This window comes from Gastrolobium bilobum, unplaced genomic scaffold (genome assembly GCF_033153095.1).
Source record: "Gastrolobium bilobum isolate Gb01-03AN ecotype WA unplaced genomic scaffold, APGP_CSIRO_Gbil_v1 utg11463, whole genome shotgun sequence".
NCBI classification, from domain to species: Eukaryota; Viridiplantae; Streptophyta; class Magnoliopsida; order Fabales; family Fabaceae; genus Gastrolobium; species Gastrolobium bilobum.
In genome coordinates, this window is record NW_026896863.1 from 168,678 (window position 1) to 190,895 (window position 22,218).

Sequence of the window (22,218 nt, forward strand, 5' to 3'; positions counted from 1 at the left end):
ATCACAAATTCGAATTTAGAAAAAAAAATTCACAAAAATACAAGGCTAAAGTCAAGTACAAACAATCATCACTCTTACCCTCATAAGTCTAGAGCTTTACTCATCAGGGTTTATCATTTTACACTCATTATTAAACATTGATTCTATTTGCATCCTACTACAAACCATCACTTATAATAAATTAGAACTAATATATATAAATATAATAAAAATTTAATAGTGTTATGGACCTCTTAAGTGGTTCCTACTTCTTTTCCTCATTACATAGAGTATCTCATTCCACCACTATTTCCTAACTTTTATCCATTACAAATAATCACTCACTAAGCATTGCATCATACCATTAAGTCACCTGTAAACTACCTACTAGGGGCACAATCTCCTAGTGCATTTCATCTATATATGACCCCTTATAGCTAACAAAGGAGGCTCTCATCTGATAACTAATCTTAGCATTCACAAGACTTGTCACCATGGCTACAACCTTCATATTTGTGTTCAGAGCACATCCTATTCACTAAACAGGTGACTCACACGCACTCATTGTTAATACCATCAGATGTTAATACCATCAAACTTTATCCTAAGGTGCAAGACTTCTAATTGCCTGTTATCTTTACTCCATAGATACAAATACTAACTATTCTGTTGTATATTAATGTTCTTTCCTGAACAAATAGTAAGTGTAAATTTATCAATATTATTAGCCATGTTTCATTTGTAGACAAGGGCTCTAATTTACGAGATCAATAACTAATAACGAATATCAAACTTGTTATTAGACTTGTACTTCCTAAGTTAGGGTATAAGTTGATCCATATATATTAATTATATCTTATTTTTGTTCAAAATAATAATTCATGAAAGGTTTAATTAATTATTTATTTTGTATTTGTTTTTTACGTTTATTTAGTGTGGTTTTTCAGCTGTCATACTCATAGTGACCTATAATAAAATAAAAATCTAATATTTGCGCAGTCAGAGTGTGAGAGTGAGAGAGAGAGGTGTGGAGCGCGGAGTTTTAGTTAACTTAATATTGAATGAATACTCTCGGAAAAGCAAACAGTTGAAGAAAAACTCCTTCTCCTTCGATCTATCACTATTCCCATTGCTATTACATTTACGCTCTTAAATCTCAATCCTTGAGATTTGAGCTTTCTTCTTCTTCTTCTTCATCTTCTCTCTTTTTATTTCATTTTCTCGTGAATCTCCACTTTCTCGCTATCATGATTTCTTCAGGCAAAATCAAATCCGTCGATTTTTACAGGTCAGGATCTCCATTTCTTTCATTTTTATTTTTCTTTTTCATTTTCTCTACTACATTCGTGCATTTCGCGTTTCTGCATTGACTTGTTCTATCTATCCATGAATGCTCCGACTTGCGTGTTCGCGTGCGAATCTTCAGTTACAATGCCGGTGCTTCTATTAATTTGATCGGAAATGTGTGGTTACTGATTGCTTGAGATGATAATTACTGTACCTGTTATTCGCTCGTTGGTGGTTATAGTTAACCCTATATGAGGTTTTGGTAGCATTTCTGCAATTGAATTTGCTTTGCTGCTGATATGCATTTGGCTTAAAGGTTTTTATATTTATCGTTAAGCTGTGTCGAGAATTATTCGCTGTGAAATGTGCAGAATTGGAGAACAAGGTTGCGGTTTTTTTTTTTTTTCAGTATCTGAATGCAAAATTAAAGAAAAAATATTAGTAAATGGAGGATTTAATTTTGACATACTGACAGTGTAAAATGATTTGATTTTACACTATCAGTGAACCATGCACTACCGTCTATTTGAAAAACAGTTAAAAGTTTTTACTGGAAGTGGAAAACCGATTTTACTATTGTGATGTGACACTTCCTTGTTTATTGAAAATGTCAAAAGTTTTATGCTGGTAGTTGATCAAATTTAATATTGTAAAAGAAATGGTGGTATAGGTCGGTCCAGTGAGAATCTCGTGTCTTGCACTTTTTTCCCTTTTTTTTTTTTGAATACAGCTGGAATCTAGGAAAAATAGATTAAAAGAGAGAAGATGTTTGATACTGAAAAGGAGGATATGCTTATTTAGATTGAAAGAAAATTTGAAATTTGAAAAAGAAAAGTTAAGAATTATATGTATCATTTTTTTAGGAAGAGTAGGACAAGAAATTAAGCCACTCCCAAGTAAAAGGACTCAAATTTATATATATGGGGGTGGATTTGTGAATGCACATGTGACAGTATCTTCTTACTGATAGATAAGTTTTTACCTGTCGTCTTCTGTCTGCAGAAAAATCCCAAGAGATTTAACTGAGGCATCAGTATCTGGAGCAGGGTTATCCATAATAGCAGCTCTCTCCATGATGTTTTTATTTGGAATGGTCAGTAGCTTTCACCATTTCTATTTAATGCTTATGACTTGGGAACCCTTTTAACATATTTTGTATGCATGCGTTCTGGATTCATATTAGGTTCTATTCTATACTGTTTATGCCTCAATTTGGTTTTGTCAAATATTATCTTAGAATTAGTTGTCAAATTTCATCTTGATGCATATCATGCGACCTTGTTTCAGGAACTTAATGATTATTTGTCTATTGGCACCTCTACATCTGTCATTGTTGACAAGAGTTCTGATGGGGACTTTTTACGTATAGATTTCAATATCAGGTAGAAGCCTAAATAGGTATTCGCTATCTTTGTTTGAATATGATGTTTCTCTAAGGTATCTGCCTATGATTGTATATACAAATTATTGGCGACTTCATGGTTTTCTTCACATGAGTTTGGCATGCTGCAAAGAACTTGGGCTTGTGTCTGCATACATTTGTAAACTGTGGCTCTTGTTGTCAAGAATGTATGGCTCTTGTTGTCAAGAATGTATGGCTTTTGTTGTCAACTTAGGGGTTCAATTAGTTGTTTGGCAAAATCTTGGTTAATTCATTGAAGAAAATGATTAGTACTTTGACTTTTATTAACGGAAATTATTTTCTTCTTTTTTTGGTAAAACTTTACTGTTCAAGCTTAATGATGTTCATATGGAACACTCCTTTCTTCCTTTCAAGTTCATTTCCTAAATGGGATTGGAAACCCAATTTATATTTTACATGTTGTGATGGTTTTGAAATTGACATGAAATCAAGGATTGCCAAGGCGATAATTTTGTTTCTCATGTCTCATGATTTTTCTCTTAAGATTTTTAATTCCTTGTTCAATTCATTTAACAACTGTAGCTAGTTATAGTATTATTCTGAGTATGTTCAATTAATTTAATGACTATTTATAAGCTCTCCTTTTCTCTATCAATTGTTTCTTGCTGATTGCTCCAATTTATCTTGTAGTTTTCCTGCCCTCTCATGTGAGTTTGCATCAGTTGATGTGAGTGATGTGCTGGGAACAGTAAGTTTCTATTATTCTATTTGTTCCATGTAATCATTTCTAGAATAAAAGATTTGTGCTTTTGGTTTAATAAAATTTGCTCACTTTTGTTTTTAAGTAATTAAATGTGTCATATACTCCCTGCATTGGCCGTAATGCAGGTAAAGTGTCTTTAAGACAGAGCAAACAACATAAATAACTCCATTTGTTTTTTATTTGCTTTTAGTTAATGTGATAAAGCTCATAAAATCTTTAGTCTGTTAGCTCAATAGCACCTATCAATGGAGATATTCGTTAAAACTGAATAGCAAAGTAAAGGTTAAACATGAGGATACTATTCATTGAAAGATGCTTTTTATAATTTTGTGAAATCAGGTCTTAAGCAACCTGTAATTAACCACTAGAAGATGCTGTTTATTTGTTCTTCTAGAAATTCCTTCTTGTTTTATGAAGCTACCTGTAACCTTCATAATTTATCCATTAATAGACTTCCAAAATTGTATACGCCATGTCCTTGCCATAATTTTCCTATGAAGTGTGAACTCAGGGCACTGAAATATAAGAAGTACTTGATATGGGCTTAGTGCTTCATTTATTCATTATTCTTTATTTGAAATGACAAAATCCTCATTTTCTTATACATTTTAAGATTTCATAATTCATATGTTCTTATACCTTTTCGTCTCTGGTTCCTTGATATTTAATCTCGTCCTTAATTTGTGACCTCTTGTTTTCAGAACAGGCTGAATATAACAAAAACAGTTCGGAAGTTTTCTATTGATTCAAGTTTAAGATCAACTGGGGCTGAATTTCATTCAGGACCAGCTACTAATCTCATTAAGCATGATGATGAAGTAGATGCAGAATCCATTGAAGGTTCTTTTGTACTCACAGAACACAACTTCGATAAATATGTTCATCAGTAAGTGGGTCGATCACATGATTCATTCATTTGATTTTGTGAGTTTTGAATAGTTCTTTTTCCCTCCTCTCATAGGTTGCGCATAGTTATGCATCATTCACACCATTTTGGATAATCTTTTGGCAGGTTTCCAATTACAATTGTAAATTTTTATGCTCCGTGGTGTTATTGGAGTCAACGCTTGGTAATTATTTTATTTTCATTTCTCGCTTCTTCTTCACTTCAGGAAATAAGATGGTTCCTGATGTCTTCGTTGTTGCCTAAATATATTTAAAGCGTGGTTGTATGAGCTTATTTAGAGGAAATAATAATTTTTTATGTAGCATCTTGAAGCTTTTGAAAATAAATAATTATTTCTGTAAAATTAATCTTTTGCAAACATTCACTTACTTTTCTGCTTCTACTATAAACAATTTCTTATTCCTTAAAAGATAGGGTGTAAGTGTTATATAGTGCATATCATCTGCCCGTGTAAGATGATTGGTGAATTACTTGGTCATGATGAAAGAAATTATGGAGAAGTTCTTCTGTTTAATGGTTGATAGTTATATGACTCTCTCATCTTTTCCTTCAGAGACCTTCGTGGGATAAAGCAGCTAAAATAATGAAAGAGAGGTAATTTATTTTTTTCTTGTTATTTTCACCTCTGAGAAATTAAACTTTAGAAAGTCTACTCTGTTATCTCTTGTGAAATTGGTAATTATCTTAGTATCAAGTTACTAATTAAAGGTCCCATGCACAATTGCATTTTTGTTTAGATATGATCCTGAAATGGATGGCCGAATTCTTTTGGGGAGGGTAGATTGCACTCAAGATGGAGACTTATGCAGGAGGTACCTTTTTTTTTTTAACAGAATTCAGTTTCTTAGTTTCAGCTGTTTTAGTTATCTCCTTCCCTTAATCTTTCTGTCTTATTAATTGTGTTGAGATATAAAGTCCCACATTGGTTGAAGAGCAACTAATGTGGAGTTTATAAGGCCTTGGGCACTCCCACCCTTTGAGCTAGCTTTTGGGGTGGTGTATCCCAAGGTTCTTTAACATGGTATCAGAGCTTGAGGTTCGATCCTCACCGCCTCCCACTTTATGGAAGCACAAAAAAGGTAAACCAAAGTTGGGCCTGTTGCATAATCCACGCTTCAAGCCAAGAGGGCTCTTGCGTGAGGAGGCGTGTTGAGATATATAGTCCCACATTGGTTGAAGAGCAACGAATGTGGAGTTTATAAGGCCTTGGGCACTCCCACCCTTTGAGCTAGTTTTTGGGGTGGTGTATCCCAAGGTTTTTTAACATGGTATCAGAGCTTGAGGTTCGATCTTCACCGCCCACTTTAAAGTGGAAGCACAAAAAGGTAAACCAAGGATTGGGCCTGTTGCATAATCCACGCTTCAAGCCAAGAGGGCTCTTGCGTGAGGGGACGTGTTGAGATATATAGTCCCACATTGGTTGAAGAGCAACTAATGTGGAGTTTATAAGGCCTTGGGCACTCCCACCCTTTGAGCTAGCTTTTGGGGTGGTGTATCCCAAGATTCTTTTATACACCACCCCAAAAGCTAGCTCAAAGGGTGGGAGTGCCCTAGGCCTTATAAACTCCACATTAGTTGCTCTTCAACCAATGTGGGACTATATATCTCAACACGCCCCCTCACGCAAGAGCCCTCTTGGCTTGAAGCGTGGATTATGCAACAGGCCCAATCCTTGGTTTACCTTTTTGTGCTTCCACTTTAAAGTGGGGGCGGTGAGGATCGAACCTCAAGCTCTGATACCATGTTAAAAAACCTTGGGATATTGTTGTAAATAATAATTATTTAATTATTATTTAGTCATTTATTTGTTGTATTGGGCCAAGCCCATTAGGTCAAGTATTCTCTATAAATAGAGAACCCTTTGTACAGATTATACACAATTCTATAATATATTAGAATACCCTTTTTCAAGTTGGTATCAGAGCTCTCGATCTTGAGGGCTCTGCTTCCGCGCCTACGAAACCTTTTATTCTCTTTTTTCGTCTCTTGCTGCCATCAGCCGCCACCGGAAATTTTTTTCTGGGGACCTCTTGGACCGAGAAGACGACTATTCCTTTTTTTTGTGTGTGTTTCTTTGTCTCTGGTTTCTGCAAAACACAGTACCAAAACCTTGACCACGTCCTATTATTGCAACCACCGTCAACGTCAACGTGAAACAGCTCCTGTTCGTTGGTTTTCAACTTTTTCCGGCCGATTTTTGCTCCGACCAGCCACAGACCCAGCCGCACTTGCCGGACGCCGCCGCCCTGAAAAGCCCAAGGTCATCGGAGGTCAGACGCGCCTCCACGCGCCGCCCTTCTCCCTGCGCGTGAAGCCCACGTGCCGCCAGCTTCTCCGGCGCGTGACGACGCGTTATGGAGGTTCTCGTGGTCGGACCACCGCCATTCTTCTCGTCTCCTTGTTCTCTGTCTGGATCTGTGATTGTTTCACTGATCGGACTTCATTTGATAATCTGTTTGGTTGATTTTATCGCCGGTTGTTAACTTTTTTATTGAAGAATGGCCGAGAATGACAGTTCTTTGATCTTATCTGGTAAGAGCACACATTCTATATCTCTTCTTGCTTCTTGCACTGATTTTAAAACCTCATGGATTTTGGATTCTGGTGCAACTGATCATATGGCTTGTCGTACTGAGTTGTTTTGTTCTTATCATCCTACTGTTGGTAGTCATACTATATCCGTAGCTGATGGATCCCATAAATCAGTTATTGGTTCTGGTAACATTCAAATTCAACCTTCCTTGTTTCTTAAAAATGTTCTTTATGTTTCTCAGCTTTCTACTAATCTTATCTCCACTCAAAAACTTACAACTGATTTGAATTGTTCTATCACATTTTTTCTTTCTCCTTGTGTTATTCAGGATCTTACCACGAAGAAGACAATTGGAGTTGCTAATGAACAGGATGGGTTGTATCATCTCCTTCCAGACCATGCTAGCGAAAATCAGTTATTAATGACACGTCATCCTTCTACTGCAGAGTCTATGATTTGGCTCCATCACAAGCGTCTGGGGCATCCACCATTTAGTCTTTTGAAGTCTATGTTCCCTTCTCTGTTTCTCAATAAGTCGGTTGAGACCTTTCATTGTGATGTTTGTGAATTTGCAAAACACCATCGAGTGTCTTTTCCTTCTAGCACTATTAAAAGCAGGGAACCTTTTTCTCTTATCCATTCTGATGTTTGGGGCCCTTCTAAAGTGGACAGTGTTTCAAGTGCAAGGTGATTTGTTTCTTTTATTGACGATTGTACTCGGGTAACATGGATATACTTGATGAAAGACAAGTCTGAAGTATCAGAGATATTTATTCGGTTTCATCACATGGTTGAGACTCAATTTGGTAAGGGTATTAAAAGACTAAGATCTGATAATGGTACTGAGTACGTCAACCAACGCCTGTCACAATTCATTTCAGACAGAGGTATGATTCATGAGCTCACCTGTGTTGATACCCCCCTCAACAAAACGGGGTTGTTGAAAGGAAAAATCGTCACCTCCTTGAAGTTGCTAGAGCACTACTTTTCCAAACATCTGTTCCTAGTTCTTATTGGGGAGAAGCAGTGTTAGCTGCAACTTTTTTGATCAACCGTTTACCTTCACGTATCCTTAAAAATATCAGTCCTATTTATTCCATGACTTTTTTCCTTCTGTTCCCATATTGCAGAGCCTTCCACCAAGAGTGTTTGGATGTGTTGCCTTTATCCATGTTCAAAAACAACATTGGAGTAAGTTGGATCCTAGGGCTCTTAAGTGTGTCTTCCTTGGTTATACCCCTTATAAAAAAGGGTACAAGTGTTATCATCCACCAAGTCGAAATTTTTTTCTTTCTATGGATGTCACCTTTCAAAAATCTGAATCTTATTTCCTGGGTCTTCATCGTCAGGGGGAGAACAGTTCTTCAGAAGACTCGTCCTCTTCCTTCTTTGAATCTGGATCAATCTTCTCTCTTCCTAGTGTGTCTGCTCCTGGTGTGTCAGAACCTTCAAATACACTTGAGATACGGAAAATTTTGACACCTAAATTGGTATATCAGAGGAGGAAACAACCCATACTGTCTCACCAGCAACCTCAATCGTCTGAACCATTGGTAAGTCCTGAATCTCCTGTTTCTTCTGAATCTCCTGTTTCTGATTCTAATATTATTGTCTCTCATGATTTGTCTATTTCTTCTGATATCTCTAATGACTTACCAATTGCTTCTGCTTCTGATGACTTACCTATTGCCCTAAGAAAAGGAAAAAGAACTTGTTCCAAGAAATCTTGTTCCTCATGTCCCTCTTGTACTCAATACCTTATCTCCCATTTGTTTTCTCTACTAATCTTTCTGTGCAGCACAAAAGCTTTGTTTCAGCACTAGATTCTACTTCTATCCCAAAATCAGTACATGAAGCTTTGAAAGATGGGAATTGGGCTCAAGCCATGCAAGAGGAGATGAATGCGTTGGAGAAAAATAAAACATGGGAGGTTATTGATAGACCCAACGGAAAGAAAGCAGTAGGATGCAGATGGGTTTATGCCCTGAAATATAATTCTGATAGCACTCTTGAGAGATACAAGGCTCGATTAGTTGCTAAAGGTTACACTCAAACCTATGATATTGATTATGAAGAAACCTTTGCTCCAGTTGCAAAGATGAATACGGTGAGAATCTTGTTATCCCTTGCTGCCCATTACAATTGGGATATAAATCAATTTGATGTGAAAAATGCTTTCCTCAATGGTGAGTTAGAAGAAGTTTACATGAAAATCCCGCCTGGTTTTGATTCTGTGAAGGGGGAAAATAAAGTTTGTAGATTAAAAAAGGCCTTGTATGGATTGAAGCAGTCACCTCGTGCTTGGTTTGGAAGGTTTACTAAGGTTATGATGACTTTAGGATACAGACAGAGTCAAGGAGATCACACTCTTTTCTTTAAGCACTCCCAAAATGGGAAGCTTACTGTGCTCCTTGTATATGTTGATGATATTATTATCACAGGTGATGATTTTGTGGAGAGACAGATTCTGCAAACACGACTTGCCTCTGAGTTTGAAGTCAAAGACCTTGGGAAACTGAGATATTTCCTAGGGATAGAAGTAGCTCATTCAAGCAAAAGAATTTTTATCAGCCAGAGGAAATATGTTCTTGATCTTCTCAAAGAAACAGGAAAGCTCGGGTGTAAACCCTCTAATACTCCTATTGAGCAGAATCACAAGATGGGCTATGAAGAAGAAAGTCCTCCAATTGATAAAGGACAATATCAACGGCTAGTTGGGAAATTGATATATCTGGCCTATACTAAAGCAGACCTAGCTTATGTTATTAGTGTTGCCAGTCAGTTTATGCACGATCCAAAGGAAAAACACATGCAGGCAGTAGAGAGAATTCTTCAGTATCTTAAAGGTACTCTTGGTAAAGGATTGTTATTCCGACGTGATGGCAATCTATCTTTAGAAGTCTACACAGATGCTGATTATGCTGGATCCGTGACTGACCGTCGTTCTACCACTGGTTATTGCATGTTTCTTTGCTGTAACTTGGTGACATGGAGAAGTAAGAAACAAGATGTGGTTGCCAGATCAAGTGCAGAAGCTGAATTTCGAGCTATGGCTCGAGCATTTGTGAGTTACTGTGGCTGAAAATTGTACTTGATGATCTCAAAATAAAATATAAGGGACCTATGAAGCTGCTATGTGATAATAAGTCTGCTATTTGTATAGCTCATAATCCAGTTCAACATGATCGGACTAAACATATTGAGGTCAACCGCCATTTCATCAAAGAGAAACTTGATAGCGGGTTGATTACCACTCCATACATTCCCACTGGGCGTCAATTAGCTGATCTATTGACAAAGGGGCTTCCTTCAGACAGATTTGAAGAACTTACTAGCAAGCTGGGAATGATAAATATCTATTCCTCAGCTTGAGGGGGAGTGTTGTAAATATTATTATTATTTATTCATTTGTTATTTGTTTTATTGGGCTTAGCCCATTAGGTCAAGTATTCTAGGTCTTGTATTCTCTATAAATAGACAAAGGGACTTTCTTCAGACAGATTTCAAGAGCTTACTAGCAAGCTGAGAATGATAAATATCTATTCCTCAGCTTGAGGGGGAGTGTAGTAAATAATAATTATTTAGTTATTATTTAGTCATTTATTTGTTGTATTGGGTCAAGCCCATTAGGTCAAAATTAGGTCAAGTATTCTCTATAAATAGAGAACTCTTTGTACAGATTATACACAATTCTATAATATATTAGAATACTCTTTTTCAAGTAATTGAAAATTTGTTTTCTATTATCTATAATTTTGGTCTGAGTTTTTACCTTGGATAAAAGTACTGAGATAAGATAACTATGAAGGCGATGACACTGATAAACTTGGATCGGGGAAAAACAGTGACTTCAGACTTAAACTTTGTTTTGGTGGAAAAAGACCGGAAAGAAAGTTAGAGGAAAGAAAAACACGGTACCAATTTGGTTCTCACCAGAGTTGAGGCATTGGGGAGTGCAAAAAAGTGATATGTAGTGGTTAGAAAAAACCTGATTGTCTTTTTTATCCTTGTTAAGGTGTAATTTTAATCAATTTGGGATAGACTACTTAAAGTCTATTAAGGCAGTGCGATTGGGTTTTCAAAATGGATATATGATGCTAATAATACTATAAGTGTATCTTTATACCAAAAAAGAAAAGAAAATTCATAGGAGTATTCAAACCCTTTTAAATGTTGAAATAAAATGTATATTGTATCTGCCACAATATATCAACTAATAACACTGATTATTAAGCAGATGGTGTCTAAAGTGAAATTTTGCATAAACTATTTATTTTATTACCTATTTTACTAAGCTCTGTAAAAAGTAAACTTCTATAATTTTCAAGATGTGTTAATTTGAATAAAAGATAGAAACAAAAGTATTGAGGCATACACATTTGGGATGTATTTTCTAATTCATTATTACTTAAATTAAGAAATTTACAATGTATTGATTTTTTTTTCTCTGATTTTCTTCTCACCCAAAAGAATGAAGAAAAATTGCATCCTCTGTATTTTCCACTCTCCTTTTCCTTTCCTTTCTCTTCCTTGTCTCATCAATTGCAGTGTTAGGATTAGCTTTGTGCATATACCTTGACACAATTATTCTACTTAATTCTAATGTCATTTAGCTTTTCTTAATGAGAGCAAAGAAAATAAGGGAAATAAAAACAAGGAATGGAGGAAGAAGAAAATCATTTTCTTGTATCTCAGATTTGATAATCAAATGAAGAGAAAATTTTCAAATTACAAATTCACCCATTAGTTTTTGTTGTGTTTGGGAAGCAGAAATGTATAATTTTGAATACCATACCTAAATCTTCTATTTTTCTCTTCACTTTTTATTGAGTAGAGATTTTTTTTCTGAAATTTAGGTTATATATTTTCATTTTATTTCATTATTCATAAATTCCTTTTTAAAAAGGGGGCGAACCGTAGCAGTGGTAAAACTGTTCCTTCATGACTGAAAGGTCATGGGTTCGAATCCAAGAAACCGCCTCTTTGCAATTAGGCAAGGGTAAGGCTGCGTATAAGGATTTCCTCCACCCCACACTCACTAGTCACTAGTCGGGTTTAACAGAGAGTGGTTTTGGTTTTATTCATAAATTCCTCTTTGTTTCCCAAGCAACGTAATGTGACTTTCTCCTCTATCTTTCTTGTTCCTCCAAAACTATTCCCTCCACCTTCACCCTTTACAAATGAAATTTTGGTTTTGTAAATTTTCTCTTACATACCAAATATTTCACAAGAAATGCATCGATTGAAACAGATGAAACTACATCTTTGATTTTTACCAGAAATTGGACACGTTAGAAATGCATGTTGCTTTATCCTTTAGTTTTTTTAAGATATTCAATCCTTTGCCCATGCTTTGCATTCTATCATTGCAGACAGGAATTCTGTCCAGTTATAATTGTTTCAAAATTATGTATTGTTACAAACAAATTTCATGAAATAGGTTTATAGATATGCTTCGCGTACTATGAAGATTGAGATGAACTTTAAACATGCTTATTAAGTTGAGCATGATTGAAAATACACATTTTTCATTGTAATTTTATATTTTCTTTTTGTAATTTTTGCTATTTTTCTCCTGTCATTTTCCATCCGTGCTTCTCCTTTTGCTATTTATCTGTTCCTTGTTATCGATATCCAGGCATCACATACAAGGGTATCCATCAATTCGTATCTTTCGTAAAGGAAGTGATGTCAGGTAATAATACAGAATTTCTTTTTTTTACGTTTCATTTTTGTGAAATAATCAGTGTGTACTCATCTGCTTATCCTTTTTGGGGTATCGTGTGATTGTTTATTGGCTTGATTATATTGCATTTTCTCATGAGTATGATATTTAGTTTTTTTTTTCTTTTTTATATTTTTTTCCTTTCAAAGACTTAAGATTGAATAATTGTTACAATGTACAAGAGCTCTTTATTTAAAGAGACTAAAAATCCTAATGGGGCTAAGCCCACAAGATGTGGGACTATTATATTATATACACTGATCTATTCTAACAACTATTCTAACACAAAGAATTATGGGAATGATCATAAAATCGTGTCAAGAATGGGAATAGTGATGCAAGTCCAATAGTAAAAACCGAAGCTGTGGATGGATGTAAGGATGCATATATTGGAATAGGTAGATCAGCTTAATGTTTTAAGAAAGATCATATGGGATGAGTCCTGACCTATTAGTAGTAATGAAATGTGAGTTGGGGCTGTCACGGTACTTTCCTCCATGAATTTCCCAGTGAATCAATTTATGTGTAGGCAATGTCCATTCTATTTCAATGTGGTTCTCCCTTGTATTCTATGTATCTCAAATGATTTTCTGCAAAATCTACTTGATCAATATCTGGATATGTTCATTCTGCATATTGTACACCTCTTTGGCGGTTTAGCTTGTGATTGGGTTTTTAAAGTTTTGGATTTCTAATTATATCTAGTCTTTTGGATCTTTTTCCTATTTCAGAAGTGACCATGGACATCATGATCATGAATCCTATTATGGAGATCGTGATACAGATAGCCTAGTCAAGGTAAACATTATATTTGGTTTAAATTAGCGTAGTTTAAGTCAAGGTTAACTTAAAAAGTGTTTAATTCATGCTTTTAAATGTAATTAAACGTCACTGCTTAAAGAGTTCAATATGCCTGAGATGAAATATCTCCACTGCAGACAGCGGAGAATTTAGTGGCATCTATCCCTGCAGAATCTCAGAAGCTAGCTTTGGAGGATAATTCCAGTGTTACAGAGAATATAAAAAGACCAGCACCATCAACAGGGGGATGTAGAATTGAAGGATATGTGCGTGTCAAGAAGGTAAACTCCCATAAGATGATATTAAACTTTTACTGCAATGTAGAAAAACTCCTTTGTTGCTTGCTAGTTTTCAGATGTGAGGATGAACTAAAGTTATTCGCACTGCTCTAGAAATAAAGGATACCAATAAAGGATACCTTTCCAAGCTTATTTTTAAATTGGCTTTTGCTTTTAATAGAATAAGAAATAAGGAATATGGAATGACCTCCTATTCTTTTCTTCTTATTTTTTCATTTTTTTTTTCTTTTTCGGATTTTAAATGTATGCTGAAAGAAGCTGTTTTGCAATCTGCAGGTTCCAGGGAACTTGATCATATCAGCTAGATCCGATGCCCATTCCTTTGATGCTTCTCAAATGAACATGTCCCATTTCATAAACCATTTATCTTTTGGAAGGCACGTGTCACCTAGGGTCATGAGTGATGTGAAGCGTTTGATACCTTACGTTGGTAGCAGCCATGACAGGCTGAATGGTCGGTCATTCATCAATACTCGTGATTTAGGAGCAAATGTTACTGTAAGTCAACACTTTACATAAAAAATTCTAATTTAGTATTTACTTTTTTATTTGAGCATTGACTTTTTATGGCTGGTATCAGCATATTTGATTGTTAGTGGACAAGTTATTGAGTTGCATCTCCAAGAGTAAGATGCGATAAATAGCATGGATGTCCAGGGCCTGATGTAGTTTTGTTTGTATTTTTTATTATATAATACCTTATAGTCCTCTAAATCCTACTTGAAAATAGATACCATATACCATTGCGGCAACATTTTAGGATAATCTTGGGCCTTTCCCCTCTGCCTCGCCCTTCTATATTGATTATAAACCTGAAAAGGATTTAATTAACACCCTTACAGCATGTTTGGGAAACCGTTATTTTTGGGGAAATAATTGCTTATTTTATTTTTTTTCAATTGCTGTCTTAGAAAGTTTTCAATTAAAAGTAGTTTTGGTCCCAAAATAAGCTAATCTTAACACACTTAATTCATATAGAGAATAATTTTGATACATTACAGAGTGCTTCTAGACTTCTACAATAACCAGCACAGAAATCAATAAAAGCTTTGCTCCTTATGCATGTTGAAGTTACCGTCATAAAAAGACCTAACTAACCCTTGAAGCTTCTCAACTGATAGTTTCACTATTTAAAATTTGTGAAATTGTTGGAACTAATTTTGTTAGGGTTATTATTTTCTTGTATGCATTCCTAATCTATGTTTGAAGCACCCAGAAGGGTGACAAATGGAAAGGAAGCAACATGGAGTGGAGGCAATAAAACCATTTAGAAGTTCTCTCATTAGGTGTTAGTCTTCTCCGAGATAATACAACTTCTCACTAATACAAGCTTTTATCATTAATTGACTTTGATGATCATGGTTATATCTTTCCGTATGGATGCTGATAACTACAGAAAGATGAGCATCTCTGGTGCGTGGAGATCTATTGTAGTCAAAATGCTACACATTGACCTGATATCTGTCTCTGCAGATGGAGCACTATCTTCAGATAGTTAAAACAGAGGTGATAACTAGAAAGGATTATAAATTAGTTGAGGAGTATGAGTACACCGCGCACAGCAGTGTGGCACAGAGTTTACATATTCCCGTTGCTAAGTTCCATCTTGAGCTCTCCCCCATGCAGGTCTGCGTATTGAGATTATAGATTTAAATGTGTTTCTGCTTTCATTTTTTATTTCTTGTTGGTTTACTGTGTTTGTTTTTGTCAACAGGTCCTAATAACAGAAAACCAGAAGTCTTTTTCACATTTTATTACAAATGTCTGTGCTATTATTGGGGGTGTTTTCACGGTTTGTACTCAGATATTGTGATTCTATACTTGTATTATCCACCATCTGTATTGTTGACTAGTCTTCTCTTTGGTTTCAGGTAGCTGGAATTATGGACTCGATTCTGCACAACACAATTAGAATAATGAAGAAAGTTGAGCTTGGCAAGAATTTTTGATAGATAGTTGAAAATTTTATCTAGCGCAGGGCTCTTGATTTTGCTAGACCCACTTTATGGAGGTCTTTTGGTAGATTGTTATCTATAGATATGCTATAAAGCACAAAAAATGTAATTTTTTAGTTTTTATTTCGGAAAAATGGTCATTACATGGATTGCGAGCTCCATAAATGATCCTGTATTTGCCTCCACTAAATTTTTGTACTTGTTTATGATTGAGAAAAAAAATGTTGCTATGATATAGGATGATTAATAATTTTGAATGCAAAATTGGAACTGATCGTAACTTTAGTCAGCTTTTTGCATATAATAACATAGGATGGCTTCCTTTAGGATTCATTCTGTTAAATTGCTCTGGGCCATAATAATGTGTTTTCTTAATTCATTCATTGTTTATTTCAGTGTTCCTTGTGACGAATATGGTGAAAATGACCAATTTAATCTGCTTCTACGCCGCGGACATCCGCATTCCCTTTCTAATTCTATGGAAGGAGAAAGGAAGGAATCAAATAAGTGCGGTGATGCTCTCGTTTATTTTTATTTTTCAGAAAGAAACACCTTTTTACTTTGTTGTGTGAGCAAAATGAAGTCGTGAATAGAGCTAGGTCATGGCAAATTTTTTTCGGGGGTGGGGTGGGGTGGGTAAGGCATTAGTCTCAGAGAGGCCTGGTCTTAGGTGGTCCCATAATGGAGCTCGAGAAAGGAGTGCGGATAAGAAAAAAAATTTGAATTGAAAGTATACGTGAAGATTAAGTTTCGATATTCGTATTACAATTTCACAGGCCTCACTAATTCTATTGTTAGTACGGGACAATTGCAATACTCCCTATAAGTTAAGATTTAGTCATATTTTTATAGAAAGAAATATATCTTCAACTTTTCTGTTAATCCTGTGGATAAAATGAATGGGTCTCATTGTAAAGAAAAGAAAGATAATAAATTATTGAGAAAAATGAGAGTATGCCAAAAATTTATAACAAAAATATAAATATTAAACCCATATATATAATATTTAATATTTCTATTTTTTGGCATAAAAGTATATATATTAAGTTCCTCTTAAACTCCGTTGACTCAGCGCTACATTATTTTAGAACTACATCGTTGATTGTTCTCTGCTACTTTATATTATCTTTCATTGTTTTTTTTTTTCTTTAACAGAACTTTCATTATTTTCTGATTTGACTATTGTTAATGGTTGGAGACATGCATTACACAAACTTTTTGGTTACTTAAGAGGTGAGAGCACGTTAGATGGAGAAGGAAAAAGAAGTCCCAATGAAAAATCAAACTTCTAACAGCAACATCACATCCAAGTAAGTTTTTGTGCCCCTTGTAAATTGAGCTACAACCTCATCCGCACATTAACTTCTGTTCCATTATTCGATAACAAATTAAGCACCGAAATTGCAAATGTCTGACATATTTACTGCCTCAATGTTTCATAAATATAGTTTTATTTATTTTCAAGCTCAAAGTGTAGAATATTCCTACACCATCAAGTCAGAAGCACACAAAAGGGTAACATATTGTCAGCTTTTTTCTCAAATACCAAACATTGTACCAACTTTGGACCAAAGACCATGTTCAATAATACCGAACTCAAAGTATAGTAGGAATTCATAAATTAAAAAAAGAAAAAAAATAGTAGAAAATTATACTCAATCACTCATATATATACTCACTCCACTTAGAAAGATAACACCAGAACAGAAGCCATGAATGCTCCAACAGAACCAGCAAAGGTGACCAAGATTGAAGAAGCAGCATTAGGAGGAGGTTCACTAACTGGAGCTGAAGTTGGGTTATTCCCCCCTGTCCCTGTTGGTGGAGATGGAGCTTCTTGCTGAGTAGGTGATGGAGTCTCCACAGTAGGTGCAAGTGGAGATGGAACCTGTTGCAGAACTGGTGCTGGTGCAGGAGCTAATTGCTTTGTTGACAATGAGGGTAAGGGAGAAGGAGTAGGAGAAGGAGAAGCAGTGCTGGTTTGGTTGGTGTTTGAGTTTCTATTGTTCCTTTCAGCCAGCACAATCACCACCAGCTTCTCATTCTTGAGACAGCTATTTTTGTTTCCACTTATGAAAAATTGAGGCCCTGATTTATTGAGTTTGATGACTGTGTGGCCGTCAGAGAATTTTTCAGTATTTGCACCAGTGTTGCAACTGGCATAGTCTTGGCTATTTACTTGAATTACTGAGTCTTGGCCAGAAGGATAATTGAACACTGCAATTGATATATACTCATATGTGTAAATTGAATTGAAATATAAAGTCCACGTTTTTGCTTTATAAAGAAAATCTGAATGATTATATCATTTCACTTATTACGAAGTTTTAACATTCTAGTCAGGCACAACACAATGTTTCCATCCTTTGGTTCACTTATTACAAAGTTTTAATATTCTAGTCAGGCACAACACAATGTTTCCATCCTTTGGTTCACTATTACATTATGCTCCAAAAATTTGACTATATATTTTGTAACAAAATACTTAATTCCATAAATCCAAGTAAAAATATGTCATTTAATTTAGACATAGTTTAAAGCATGCCACTTTTTTTTTATGAAGACATATATAGGATTGAATAAGAACTCACCTAGGGAGTCTCCCATTTGAAATCGGCTCTTCTCTGCCCATTGATTGTAGGGGTTGGAATTGGGGTCACTTGGAACACTCCAACCCTTTTGGCCCCCAACTATGAATTCATAGGCATCACCCTTGTGTACCAATAGCAGGAGACAGAACAAGCCCAAGACTGGAACTACTTCATTAGACCTTAAATTGATGGTAGCCATTGGAGAGAATGAATGAGGAACTGATAAGGTGCAAGTGGTTATTGCAACCAAAATGCTTGAAATGATGAAGCTAGAGGGATGCAATAAACTGGACCATCATCGGGGTTTTTGTAGGTATAAGACCTTAAAAACTGTGGCAGGGAAGCTTTTGAAACTTTTTCTTATTCTCTCCTCTCTTTGGGTTTACTTTGATTCCGGTGCAAAGCATAAGTTCTATTTCATTGTTAAGAGTATGAGTCTTTGAATCTTTCATCTTTCATGTAATAAATAACTTCATGCCTTTGGTTTATAAACGTTTTTTTTTTTTTTGTAAATAAAAAATTTAAGGATAGCCAATTAAGATTATGTCGTTTCAATGTTTAAATATGTTACTAGCCTCGACGAAGATGACCTTCTAATGTCTCAGAGAAGCTTTTCCAACTTCTAGCCGTTACTGGAATACTAATATAATGCTTTTATCTTGGCAGCAATGGTGATTAATGATGTGTCGCCATTCTTTTATGGTGCCTCCTATACGTGGTAGATTAACACTATGCAAGCATTTTTCTATGCCATGCTCGAACACTTTCAAGTTTCAACCAACCTTGTTTATTATCTCTTCGTAAATTTCATGGACCTTTTTCATTGATGTGAATTTTTAACGTAAGATCCACTCCACTCCCCTCAAACATAACGTCTTAGTCCATATTTCTCATAATTACATCAATCATAAATTTGAATTAATAATATTTTGCTAAACCATTCTATTTGGGCTACTCTATTTACTCAAAGTAGTCCTCTAAATACGTAGTCCGCCTTCTAATGCGTTTGGGCTTGTTGCTAACCGGTTCAGAGGCTTTGGGCTGCAACAGTCTCCCCATTGTTTGGCTATAAGGGTAATTTCCTTTTTTTTAATATAAAAAGTTTAAAGTGGGGTTACCGGTATCCAATGTAGTCAAGATCGAGTTTTTACGTACATGTAACATCCCGGGCATTGATGAGGGTGGGGAGTGACCGCCAATACGAAATGGCATGGACAAGGAGAGGCTCCTGGCAAGCTCCAACGACGAGGGTATATGAATGAATCGAATCAACGCCTGAAAGAGAGGGATTCGAGAGACTGTGCTGGTATGAGACGGTACAGTTGGGAATAGCTTATAAGAATTAATTGGTACTACTTATACTAACAAGATGCATATACTTTTCGGTAGCCCGGAACAGAAGAACTCCATAGTTAAGTATGCTTGACTTGGGGCAATTATGGGATGTGTGACCTTCTGGGAAGTTTTTTCGGGAAGTGTGCGAGTGAGGACAAAGCACGCTGAAAAGCCTCGTGTTAGTGTGTGGGGATAGTCGTTGATCCTTGCAAGTTGCCAGGCGTTACAAGTGGTATCCTGCAGAGCCTCTCTTCTAGTACGGTGTGGTTCGAGGACGAACCAGGCGGAAGCTGGTGGGCATGTAACATCCTGGGCGCTGACGAGGGTGGGGAGTGATCCCTGATGCGAAAGGGCATGGATAAGGAGCGGCTCCTGGCATGCTTCCAGCGATGGGGTACATGAATGAATCGAATCAACACCCGAAAAAGAGGGATTCCAGAGACTGTGCTGGTATGGGACGGTACAGTTGGGAATAGCCTATAAGAATTAATTGGTACTACCTATACTAACAAGATGCATCTACTTTTCGGTAGCCCGGAACAGAAGAACTCTATAGTTAAGCGTGCTTGACTTGGGGAAATTATGGAATGGGTGACCTCCTGGGAAGTTTTTCCGGGAAGTGTGCGAGTGAGAACAAAGCACGCTGAAAAGTCTCGTGTTAGTGTGTGGGGATAGTCGTTGATCCTTACAAGTTGTCAGGCATTACAAAGGGGGTGGTAGAAACCTAAATCACAGAAACGAGACAAAACTTAAAGTTTTTACTACTTAAGGTTAAGATACAAAATTATATATATATATATATATATATATATATATATATATATATATATATATATATATATATATATATATATATATATATATATATATATATATATATATATGCATGTAAAAAAAAATTCACATAAGTCACTACTTAAAATTTAATAAATAACTCCATATTTAAAAGATATAAGTCACATAACTATATAAGATATAAGTCCAAAATATTAAAAGAGAAAATTGAATTAAAAAAAATAGAAAATAGGTTTTTTTAAAAATAAAAAATAAAAAAATTTGAGTTTAAGTAAAGGGAAATTATACTTTTATGTTACATAAGATTCATCTCTCATGTTACACTCACATAAAAAGATGTGCCTTGCTTTTTTTTCTTTTTTTCTTTTTTTTTTTAAAATTGATGGACCCCACTTAATTTATCTCACAACATAAGATAAGCCCTTAAGTAAAAAAGATAAAAAAAATGCAAAAACAGAAATTTCTACCCGTTTTTTTACAACAATGCCGATATCCTATTAGAATCACGGAAAGATCTCTCAACTTTTAGAAATATTTCTAGGAGAAATTACATATCACCCACCAATAAAATTCTTATATCAAAAAGCTGAATTTGAACTCATGTCCTTGTGGAATATGGACCAAACTCTTAACCAACATGTATCCCCGTTAATTAATTTCTTTTCGAAGGTAAGTATTTGATTTGAGTAAGATATATTTTTGGAGAGATTTAGACCTTTATATTACATGTAAAATTGGACCATATAAAATTAAATACGTGACCTGAACTGCACGGCATGTTCATTGAATGCTCAGTCTGTTACCGCGTAAAAGCTTGGTCAGCAGACTCTTGCTCAAGACCAAGTCTCAGGGTGATTTTTTACCTAACAAAAATATCAAATGATACTCCAATAATTGCAATTGCAAATTACATAATAAGAAAGTAAACTAAAAAGGTATTTTTGGTAAGAGATTGTGGTTGACTAAATATACGATTCAGTCATAAAAAAATATTATTTATATGCGAAATAATAATCTCGTATTGTAAGAGATTAGTATCTTATGTTATAGACACAAATCATGTGAGACTCACTTATTTATTTTTATTTTTTAAAAAGTAGACTTCACATACTTTGTTTCTATGACATAAGATACTAATATCCTATAATATGATACTAGTATTTCTCTATTTGTATTGTTCGAAAAGGTATGTAACGACAAAAAATTAGTTTATGAATGAACCAATGTGGTCCAAGTTCATTTTTCATAAACCAATGTGTATAGATGAAAATTTTCTTAGACAAAAACAACACAAATTACATCTTTCATAGACCTATCAACGCAGCAAGAATGGGGTCCAAGTTCTTCACCACGTTTTGTATAGATGCTAAAATACTATTTATAACCTGATGACCCAAATCCATCCAACCTAAAATCACGGGGTTGATTCATGGGATTGATTCGGTTTGGATCGAACAAGATAATTATGGTTTAATCGAATCTTACCTCACTTGTTCCCATATTTCGGTTTCAATGTTTTTATTTTATTTTTTATTTTTCAAGGAAGAAATTGTATATTTATTTATTTATTTTCTTTTACAATAAGAAATACCAACTAAAAAAAACCTACACGCGCGCACAGGTTACATAACAAAAACCGGTAAAAGAAAGTTAAAAAAACAAAAACAAAAACAAAAACCAAACAGAGAAAAACACAAGTTAGTATTAATTACTAACTTACTCAAACATCATCATCACTACTTCACCATCAATCAACCCTACCCCACAACGCTATATCTTCTAACTAATAACCAAACAAAAAATAAAAAACTAGTTTTTGGGTTCTATGTAGTTTTTTTTTTTTTTTTGGAGCTGGGTCCCCTTTGAATTCTTCAGTTGACAAGTT

At 35.2% G+C, this 22,218-nt stretch overlaps 2 protein-coding genes across 3 annotated transcripts; one reads left to right on the top strand and one right to left on the bottom strand.

The window, feature by feature from the left end:
* Positions 1–1,208: 1,208 nt before the first annotated feature.
* LOC133302476 (protein disulfide-isomerase 5-4-like) lies at positions 1,209–15,787 on the top strand. 2 transcript variants are annotated; one of them, XM_061502254.1, is made up of 16 exons: positions 1,209–1,267; positions 2,269–2,359; positions 2,554–2,648; positions 3,320–3,377; positions 4,094–4,278; positions 4,405–4,462; positions 4,853–4,893; positions 5,037–5,111; positions 6,196–6,210; positions 12,471–12,527; positions 13,289–13,355; positions 13,496–13,639; positions 13,934–14,155; positions 15,131–15,283; positions 15,372–15,449; positions 15,529–15,787. In XM_061502254.1, the coding sequence occupies exons 1-16, from the start codon at positions 1,227–1,229 to the stop codon at positions 15,604–15,606; spliced, it is 1,458 nt and encodes a 485-aa protein (XP_061358238.1). In that variant the 5' UTR covers positions 1,209–1,226; the 3' UTR covers positions 15,607–15,787. The 2 variants fall into 2 exon arrangements, with proteins under 2 accessions (XP_061358238.1, XP_061358237.1); XM_061502253.1 differs by lacking the exon at positions 6,196–6,210.
* A 1,509-nt stretch (positions 15,788–17,296) lies between these two features.
* On the bottom strand, positions 17,297–18,459 carry LOC133302480 (early nodulin-like protein 9). The gene is made up of 2 exons (XM_061502258.1): positions 18,204–18,459; positions 17,297–17,829 (listed from the first exon to the last, which is right to left on the bottom strand). Exons 1-2 carry the CDS (start codon positions 18,400–18,402, stop codon positions 17,297–17,299), a joined length of 732 nt encoding a protein of 243 aa, XP_061358242.1. The 5' UTR covers positions 18,403–18,459.
* Positions 18,460–22,218: the final 3,759 nt, after the last annotated feature.